A 10,726-nucleotide genomic window follows, 5' to 3' on the forward strand; every position below is an offset into this window, starting at 1 on the left:
AGAAAACAACAAAAATAAACTCAGGAGAACGAATGTTCCTCTCATACCCGACAGAAAGCTGTGCATTATCACTGAAACGTTGCGGTGTTTAACAGAGTCAGTTCAATTCTCTTTTTTCTAGCCGGGTTTTTATTACATATTTATGCTTATAAGTCCAGGGAGTGATAGCTTTGGATGTGCCGCGCTGAATAATACATTAAATGCATCTGCTCGAAGTCTGTCTCTTGTTAGCTATTGTGTGCGCGCGCACCAGCGTGAACCCGCAAAGTTCACAAAAAGGAGTCGCAGTGTAGCGTGCAGAAAGATCTCTGTTTAGGAGAGAAGTCTGCTGAAGAGGAAACCCTGTGTACACCCACACATGCCATAGGATGGCTCTTTCTCCAGGGTGTGATTTTTATTTTTTATTTTTTTTCTGTAGCTTATCTATCACACAGAGTTCAAACATAATTTCTCAGGGTCTACTACTGGTGGCGTAATGAGATAATGTAAGCTTGTGAACTTCACTCACAAGCTTTTGAAATAGCTCTACAATCCGGTACTTTTTTGGCTCAGTATTAAGAATTTCAGGCATTTCAACAAAAATAAAAATGGAAACAAATACAAAAACAAATTAAGTTAAAATTAAGTGAAACTCAGATAGACTCGTTGATTCACACAAAGTGACATAGTTAAACTTTTTTTTCTGTCAAGTTAAATCAGCTTGATGGCTCACTAAAAAAAAAAGAAAACTAAACTCTGATTTTTGGTAAATTTGAATATTACATTAGACAAATGCAATGATATTTATTAATAAAAAATGTCAGCCTATTCAAAAGTGTTGCTAAGTAATGCATCAGTTTATCGCCGCAGCGTGGAACTCTGCTGAAAAGTGAAACAAGTCAAGGATTCTTTAACAGTGGCTTTCAGTTCATCTGCATTTTTGGCTCTGGTGTGCCTCGTCTTCCTCCTGAAAATACTCTTTGAGCTAAAGCTCACGCCAGTTTGCTGACCGAGTGGTACTACGGTCATTAACGCTGGTATCGCTGCTACTATTGGCAGTTGCCAAGTCCTGCAGGTGCTGGTGTTGATGTGGTCAAAGATCGACATTTATACCTCTGCATTTTTCCAATCTTCCTCTTGACATTGGTCCAATCCTTTCTCTGGCTGCACAGCTTGTTCAAAATGGTTCAACTTAACTAAAACAGGGGGCTTGATTTACTGCTCTTAAGAAAGCCAACTGTGCAAAACAACGTTTCTACGCTGCAGGTTAGAGAAGTGTTACTAATTATCTCACAGAAGCTCACTTCAAAACTACTAGAACCGTTTTCTTATTTAGTTAAGACACAATTCAAAATAAAGGACAATTATTGCTTGTTTTCTGGATCCGTCATGCAGTACGGGGTCTGTTTCTGTTTGGACCAGGCATTGAAATTATAGTTGTACTAAAGAGAAAGCTCACCATCTACTAACGCTCGAGTTTTAACATGGAAAACAATCGATATTTACCAGATTTTAAAACTACTTTTATCTGACTTCAAATGTGAAAACATGCTCCATAAATTCCACCAGGAAATTATCTTTGAAGCAACTATGAACCCCCACAACCCCCAAAAAAACTATTAATGAAAAACTAAGCACACCCAAAAAACCCCAGATATGCGCAAAACTATTCATTACCTATAAATTGGGTTTCTTTCTTTTCAATTTTAATAAAATGATGGAACATTTTGACAAGGTTTTCTGTAACACACTAGGGCTTATGCTGCTACGCTGGTAAAGGATTAATGCTGCAACATTTTCTGTGGAGGAGAAGTCTTCCTGCACATTAATTCCTCAATATTCCCCACTTTTATTGCCAAGCACTGAAACAGCAATAATTGGTTTAAAGACACCCTGCAGCAGACACGATGTCCTCTTAACCTAGAATGTTGCAGAGGTTTAGTACAACCACTGAGACGGTGCTGTTCGTTCGAGCTTCGACATCATGAGTAACAAACCCATCAGTCTTCCCAGTTTGCTTCCTGTTGCTTTGCTTTCCTTAAAGCTGTTTCATGTTTTAAGGAAAAAAATATGGCTGCAAGTCTACAAATTTCTCAATCACCCATTAACACACAGACTGAGATGAATGTAATTTGAGCTACAACAATGTTTGCAAATCATTCAATACAAAGATTACTGGTGTTACAGTATGCTTTCATAACATAACTAACTAACATTAGTCAGTTTTAGCTCTGCGTTGCTTACTTAGTGATGTAAGTAACGCTTAATTTAATAAATAAATCTTGCCTACTTATTACAGACTCAATAACGGCATGGTTATTTAGTCATTTTTGTCTTAATACAAACAATTCAATACGTTTTACTGGAATGCTATGTCCTGTGTGATAGAGCAAGAAGTAACATACAAAATAAAATATTACACATAAGAAAAATGTGGTATGAAAACTTTTTCCAAATAAAAATCTGAAAAGTGTAGTATATATTTGTATTCAACCAACCAAAATCATCACTCTGGAGAACCACTTCGCTCTCTACAAGTTCAAGGTTTCTGGGATCTCTCTCTCTCTCTCTCTCTCTCTCTCTCTCTCTCTCTCTCTGTCAATCCTCTTTGCAAAGCAGCTCAAGTTGATACTGGATGAACATTATCTATGAACATTGTATCTTCCCACTGATCCTTAATTGGATTTAGGTCAAGATTAAACAGATCTTGGGTTATTTTGGGTTTATAGTTTTCATCTCTTTTTTTTTTTTATCTGTGTTTTGCCTTAGTTATTCTTTTTTTTCAATCAACCTTTCTACTGTTTTAGATTGTGTTCATCATTTGCTTCCTGTGTTTAGTGAGTTTTTCTCAGATTTGTTTCCCCTGATCAAATCTCGCCTTATTTTTATGTTATTTTGTTCCGAGATTCTCTTGTATTTAGCTGCGTCCGATCCAACAAGCTCCATCGTCTCTGCTGAGGAAAAGCATCCCCTCAGCATCATGCTGCCACCACTATGTTTCACCGAGTGCAGGCGTATTAGTTTTCCTCATCTCCACTTCTCTGATTAAAGCACTCTTTGCTTGGCAGGTGTTGGCTTAATACAGGTGCATGGCGTTATCTTCCGGATATTTATTTGTTAAAAACACAGAAGATAATGCATCCTCTCCCTTCCACCTCACACACTTTTGCATTACTCATTGGTCTCTCACCCAAAGTCGCCAAAAAATACATCGAAATTAGCGGCTGCAACATGAAAAACAGAAAAGTTCAAGCGGGCTGAATGCTGTCGTGCACTAGCACTGCTCATCCTGTCATCAGGTGGTGTCCTTTACACTTGCTCAAAAGACAGCTGACGCCGTCGCCACCCTCATCTGTGCTCTATTGATTGGCTGGGAAAGCTTCCATCCAGAGCTCAGTTCATTGATCAAGCCTGCCTCATAGATCTTCACTGAGTCCTCTTTAACTGACCCTCACAGACCCGAACCAAACACTGCTGCCTGCATCACTGCGACACAGAAAAATCTCTCTTTTTTTTTTCTATGAGCACTAATTGGTTCTAATATGCGGTTTATCAACAAGCCGTAAGCAGAATTAAATACCACTTTGTTTTTTTTGGGGGGGGAGTGGGGAGTTTGCAACGGTAAGCATACATTTCGTAAAATGGCAAAAAAAACAAAAAACAAAAAAAAAAAAAACGATCCTGCAATTTGACACCTTACAGTACATCTTGTTGCTAAGCGCGATTCTCAGTAGATCGGCCAAAAATAACCAAAGCTCAACCTAAGTCTCACTGCGCGAAGGACATCAAAGAGAAAAGTAGATCATATAAGAGTGAGCCTGCAGGGGCTTTGACACGAAGCTGGTGAATCAGTGACGTCCACGTTCTAAACCAAGTCAAAAGCAGATTATGGTAATGTGGGGGATCCAGCTGAGGGGGAGCGGTGACTAATATGCTACATTTACAAACAGCGGCTCCTGCGAGCACTTCCACTGACGGTGCCAAAACAAAGCCGCGTACAGAGAAGGAGTCGGGGAAGACAAACCGGTCACTGTCATTTTTGTTCTTATCAAATTATACTTATGTCTCGTTATTGCCCTTTCTATAAACTCTGCTCTACATAAATCTGACCTCCCACGCTCCCATGCTAATGCAAACACGCACAGGAAAACCATAAGGGTTGAATTTCCAGCCCACTCAGCTTCCCTTAGCCTTTTGGCAGGTGTCAGTGATCATGTATTTGCATATATGCGCGCGCGCGTGTGTGTGTGTGTGTGTGTGTGTGTGTGTGTGTGTGTGCGCGTGTGCGTGTGTGTGTGTGTAAGTAGGGTGCTTCCGAGGAAGCGGCTGGTCATAAGTGGCAGCTGATGATCCGGAACTCCATTCATCCCTACTGCACAAGGGTCCATTCACCCCCTGCCGCTTTTCACCCCAGTGGTGCAACTCCACAGTCTCCCCGCTCCCCCCGACCTCTGGGCTGCTTCCCAGAATTAAAGGCTTACAGGGGTAAACTGTCACTCACTCAAAAAGAAAGCTTCCCACACAAGATGGGCACGCAGATGCAGAAACACATCCACTCCTCCGCACAGGCATGCTAAATAGAAATCCAGGAATAGACAGATTTTTTTTTTGTTCCCCCCCTCCTTGTCTGACTCATTATAAGCAAGCCCCAGAGCCATTTTGTTTCTTTTTTTTTTGTTGTTGTTGATTTTTTTTTCTTTTTCCCATAACCGTCTCCCTATCCTCTGCAGCCTTTTAGAACGAGTGACACGCAGCAGGACGAGGTGTCATTTTCATTTTTGTCATCTCTCTTTGCTTTTTGAATGCCTGTGACAAGCTTATACCAAAACCCACCATGGACTGGGGGTACGGGGGAAAGAGTCTGACAAGAAACGAGGGGGGGAAGATGTCAAATCTGTCCACGGAAGAGACAGAGAGGGGCCAGGTTGAGAGAACATGATGGAGAATCTGTAGCTGTCTTTCTGGGCTGAATCTAACAGGTATTAGACGTGATCCTTTCTCACACAACCCCTTTCGGACAGCTTCGAATCCCCAATTAGGTCAGAATTTCATCCACACTTTATCATCCTGCACCTTAGCCATCTGAATTACACTTTCAGTCTGCTGTCTCGATAACAAAGACAACGAACAAGTTCAAGCACGACCACCGCTACCACCTGTCGTGAAATCTCCACAATCATTCACCAGCAGCATTTCCCCCCTTGAACTCTCGTCTGGGTACAGGACTGACTCATTAAGGAAGGCGCATTTGCATCTTGGTTCAGCCTCACTTCCGGCATATAAAGGGCTGAAGGTTGGCATGGAGTGGTCAATGAGGCATCACCCATTCACTAGCGGATCCTTAGACAACAAGGCTCGTAGGGAATTTAGTCTCTTTTTTTCTCTGCAGCAGTCAGGCATTAAAGCTTGATCTTTCTTTAAAAGGTAGAAATCCCTAATCTGCAAAAAGGCAGAGGTGACTATCAATAATTCAAATTATGTGCTGATGCGTCCGTCTAAACTTTGTGGCCAATTTCTTCTTTGTTTTTCGATCACCAATTTCTCTCAAAGAACTACAATGTAAGGATATAAGAATCAAATTCAAATATCTTTACAAGTTTTCCAGCTATAGGTGGTCTTAAATTATGTCACTAGGAGCAAATGCAGTAATGGCTCCAGTCTTTGAGAAAGACAGTGCTTGATGTTTAAAGCTCCATTTTTCATCCTGTTAGTGATTAACAAAGTAAGGTAAGGTAATTTTATTTATATAGCGCATTTTCGGCAACAAGGCGATTCATAGTGCTTTACATGAGTTAGAAGGAAATGCAAACAAAACAATAAAACAAAGGAAAAAACAAAAAAGAGAGAAAACAACAACAAAACAGTAGGCGTAAAACTAAATGTTGGTTCTCCATGTTTGATTCTATGAAGTATAGATGGTACTAAATGTTGACCTAAAGTAAATAAACTAAATGTTAAAACTAAAGTAGGTATCATTAAACTAGCCGTGTCCGTGTGCATGTCCTTTCCCTCTCTGACATTCCCGATCCACATCTCAAAATCAAGCCCAACAGGCATAAAGAGTGCAACTTTGCTCTCACACTAGTCAGCCTTCCTGTTATCTGCAAAAATCCACCTCACTGTCTCTTAGCAAAAATAACCAAAAGACATGTCTGAAGATGTCTTAGAAAACAACATTCCTTTTAAATAGTTTCCCCCATCTCTGTGCTTCCTCTGATTTAATCTAAGGTATCTCACTGATACTGAAAACTGTTAATTTTGAATATTCCCCCCACCTCAATAACTTCCACACCTAGAATGCTCTTGGCAGTGCATCTTGGTAACACTTAGGTAGGACGCGTTCTTTGATCGGAGTGTCGATGTTCCCATTTGAGTATGGTCAGGGCCAATAAAGCCAAAAATTGGTCTATTCCACACACACCAGACGATTTCTTCCTGTATCTCTGATAGCAGTGCTGCTTTCTCTCCATACCGCTTCAAAGCAAAAACAAACACAAAAAAAAGACCCTGAGAAAAACTGCTGAAGGTTTACAACCTTAAAAGAATTTGTGTGAGATATTTCAAATGCCTGGATTTTGGCTGGCTTTCTTTTTTTTTTCTTTATTATCCTCAGTTACATCTACGTAAGTGGAAATAGGTTATTAAAGACTTGCTCTGTAAATCCCAGAGAGATTTCAAATTGGAAGTGTGGCATGCGAGAGTAGAAAGGGAATGTCTGTCAACGAGGCAGCATCACACACCGAGTGCAGACACACACGCAGACTCACTTGTCAAAGGGTATCTCCCGGAAGTGGAGTGTGTGACTTCGCAAAAAAATGTGACTGAGTCAAAGACGGGAAGAGGAAAAACGTGGCAGAAAAAATAGGTAGGTGACAGCGACTGACTGACAGCGAAGAGTAAGCTAATTACATACAGCACAAACATTTAAAACAACAACAAAAAAACATCACAGTATGATCCTTCTGGTCGATGTTTTACAAGTGCGTAGTGTGTTGACTGTAACTTTTTTATTACTTTTCTGATTATTTTTAGATAAGCAAAGAAATGAAAAGATTATGTTAGATGGTTAATTAATCAGGCTGTTTACTCCAGTGGCGAGTCAGTGGTGTGCTGATTAACAGATGTGCTGCTTGTAGATTTCCAAATGTAATTTAGAAAGAAAAAAAAAAAGGTTGCCAGAATAAGACTAATGGGATTGTTTAACTTTCACACCAAGACTCTGTAGAAATATTTCAGGAAAGCTAGAAACCGTTGCTCTTTCAAGTGAGGGAAGACATTAGTCGCCGTTATTCATCCACCTGGAAGACAGTGTGCAGCAAGAGGAAGGTAGAAGGGCAACGTTGCATCGCTCTATGTCTCACACAGCCACATAAAGTGCTGGTCATTCTAACACTTTCCCTGGCTTCTCATATCTACAGAAATGGTACAACAAAATGTTCTTAGAGTTTTAAAAGTGCAAGTTTTTACACTCATGATTACTGTGAAGCCTTAAGGTGTGCACCAAATTTTATGGATACAGATAAGGGGCAAGAGTTAACAAAAAGGAAGCCGTTTTTTTTTTTGTTTTTTTTGTCTTGCAGAGCTTAGACTTGGAGCTATTGTTAGACTGGCATAATGACACACATCATCACCCAGAGGAGAAAAACGTCCCCACTGAATCCAGAGTTTCAGAACAAATGTGCTGCAGCTAAGTCTCTATACTTCCAGGCATTGGACGACGTACTGCTGCTCATTTGAAACGCCGTCACGTGGGTTCATTGAAGGTGGCCTCACATCCGTCTGGCTTCTCAGATCAAAAGTGAGTTTCACAAATGCTAAATGCTAAAAAAAATGCTAAAATATTGATCTTGAGCATGAATGTGAATGCTGAATCGGTGAAGCGTCCCTTCACTCACGTCATAGAACATCCCTGATTTGCATTGTTTCTTTGTTTTCTTTCTCACCAAAATGTGGAATAATTAAAAAAATATAGAATTGAACTGGTCAACCTTTTTCAGACTCTTTAAAGAACGGATTTTTTTAAAAGAGATGAAAATACTGTGTTATTTAGTAGCGATAGCACTTTAAATCCAACAGAGGGACTAAGAGATTATCCTCAATTCTGCATCAAATATTTCTAGATTTGTTATTAGCGGATCTTTCTAATCACCGTATTTGAACTTCTGTGGCATATGCATTTAACTTTAGATATATTCTAGTTTTTAAAAAAAATCCTAATTGTGTTTCGCAATGTTTACAGATAGCACAATCTACTAGTAGCTACTACATATTTGTGTTTTTAGGGAAAATCTGCTGTAGCTTTTTAAAATTCAGGAGTTAACAAGCGTGAGTCAGAGAACCTACTTGTGAATGATACCGATATGTTAGCCAGACATTTGTAAACGTGACTTTGGGGAAAATTAGGGTGCTCTCGGAGCCCCCTACTGGTGTGGCGGCACACAGCAGTTTACTTACACAGTGGACCTATTTAGGCTATAAACCGGGTAAAGTGTAATTGTTTGCAAGGTATTTATAATTTCTAATGTCATCAATTGTGGAGTTTTATTTAGCAGTTATATATGCATTAAAAATATACTGACTTTGCAGTTATTTAAGGTTTTTCTAATGTATTGATATTTGTTAAACTCAAAACATTTTTTAAAAAATTGCTCTATTTGCTTTTGGTTGTTTTTATAGACGGCAAATTTAGACCCGATGCATTTTATGAACAGAAAAAAAAAATCTGATCTATCAATATTTGACCTGCTGTTCCACAATTACATCGAATCACCTAAAAACTTGGCAAATTCGGATTTCCAAATGAGGTATTTCTTAAAATAAATAAATAAATAAAACAAAATGTTTGTAGCTGTAAAAAAAAAAAAGAGATGACTTTACATGTCGGAAGCATTCCTCCACCGACGCGCTCTAGCTTTTAAATCCCCCCTAAGCGCAAATGGGGCTGGAATCATGCAGTGGGAAAATAAGTCCCACGCAACAGTTACTGAGATAACGGACCGACAGTCGCTTTGCAACACGTCTGAAACATGAGTGACTACAGCATTTCTCCGTCTCTATGGACTTCCAGATGCTGCAACACTAGGGGAGGGAGAGCGATTAAAGTGGGAGGTGGGGGGGGGAACGACTTTGACCAGTTTCTGCTGATCGATTACTTACAGGCATATGTCATGGAGAAGCTATTTCCCATTATGACCATATCCACATGCGACACCAGTTTGGGGATGTCCTGGTGGTGAGAGAGGGCGAACCGAAACACCTCATATTCGTGCGAAACGTTGGGGAACAATCCTCCTGTTGAGCAGCAAACAACCAGGAGTTCATGGTTCAAATTCAGAGACAGAGGCAAGTCAGGTTAGAAACTCAAGAAAAGACACACAAAGTTGTCCCTTTGTTTTTGTTTTTTTTTTTCTTTTCTAGCAAAAGGTGTAACCCATCCTCACCTATGTTGATGTTACTTGGGAAACTTGAACCCGAACCCAAGCATATCCCCAGTAAACTGGTGTAGAGCAAGGTGAAGCTTCGCTGCATATTTCCTTTTGCATTGGCGAAGGGAAAAAGAGCCGAAATCCACGCATAGGTTTGTCCGTGTTTGTGTCCCTCCGCTTCTTCTTCTTCTTCTCCTTCTTCCAGCAGCCTCCTTGTCACAGGGAGCGTTCGCGCTGACGAGCGATTCAGCAGCGACACAATGAGCGCAATGGCGAGGAGACGAGAGAAGAGGAGATGAGAGGAGAGGAGGCACCTTTCTCTCTCCCTGCTGATGCTCTCCTGTCCTTGGTTGCTGCCGTGCACGAAACGGAGAATGACTTCTGCGAGAGATGCGCTGAAAAAGAAAGGAAGAAAAGAAAAATCCCGTTTAAGGGGGGGGAAAAAAACTGTTGATTCTCCAAAGCCATTAGGCAATATCCCCCCCTCCCTCCTCTGTCAAATTAAGCAGGTCAATTGTTGCGCGCTGGAAAGAAGGAAGGAAAGAAAAAAAAATCTCTCGCGTACGTACGGATACAAGTACAACAGGCATTAATAGCACGTCTCCTTAAAGGATGTGAAAGATCGCGTCAACGTCGTCTGGAAAAGAAAGAATAAAGAGAGGTTGTTTCACACAGGAAACAAAAGGCACAATATCTCACCCGATTGTAGGTTCTCACTTTCAGAGAAGGAAAATGGACGTTTTCTCACTCATTACATGTCTAATGACCTGCGTGATGAGGAGTATTTTTTTGCAGTGTGCATCCTCGAAGTGCACACGAGGTCCCCGAGGGGCGCACGGCTCTTCGTGCAGACTCAAATCCCTTCGTTTCACCGCACTGTAAAAAGTTTGGTAGATGGACAGAATATGTCACCTCTCCTGCACACTGATTTTTTTTTTTAAATGTATTTATTTTATTCGTAGGATGGGGTGGGGTTATGTTGTTTTAGTAAATACCCATTTAAAAACAAACAACATAAGCTAAAGAAGTCTGTTGTGATTATTAGTTTCAAAATGACGTTTCAGGGTCATCGACTGTTATGAAGTTGACTGTTACAACTTATTGATGTACATTTATAGTTATTAAATGTGATGCAGTTGAGCAGCAAACAACTGACCTCAACTGAATATCACCAAGGAGCTGAATTAATGTCAAAATAAAAATAAACCGAGGATTCTGTAGATTGCTTATGTACAAAATTACAAGAAATCCTGAATACATTTCTGTTGTGACTTCTGACACACACACACACACACACACACACACACACACACACACACACA

At 40.3% G+C, this 10,726-nt stretch overlaps 1 protein-coding gene across 6 annotated transcripts in view; it reads right to left on the reverse strand.

Moving 5' to 3' along the window:
- Window positions 1-10,190, reverse strand: part of gria1a (glutamate receptor, ionotropic, AMPA 1a) — an 85,877-nt gene extending 75,687 nt beyond the window's left edge. For 2 of the 6 annotated variants that reach the window (XM_081612046.1, XM_081612047.1), the window contains exons 1-2: window positions 9,420-10,162; window positions 9,136-9,270 (exon numbers count right to left, since the gene is read on the reverse strand). In XM_081612046.1, coding sequence (XP_081468172.1) covers window positions 9,136-9,270; window positions 9,420-9,507 — 223 coding nt within the window. In that variant the 5' untranslated portion in view covers window positions 9,508-10,162. Of the gene's footprint in view, window positions 1-9,135; window positions 9,271-9,419 lie in introns of all 6 variants that reach the window. The other 4 variants (XM_081612045.1, XM_081612049.1, XM_081612044.1 and 1 more) reach the window with 4 other exon arrangements.
- Window positions 10,191-10,726: the final 536 nt, after the last annotated feature.

This window comes from Poecilia reticulata, chromosome 10, assembly GCF_904066995.2.
Source record: "Poecilia reticulata chromosome 10, P_reticulata-male-v2, whole genome shotgun sequence".
Classification (NCBI taxonomy): domain Eukaryota; kingdom Metazoa; phylum Chordata; class Actinopteri; order Cyprinodontiformes; family Poeciliidae; genus Poecilia; species Poecilia reticulata.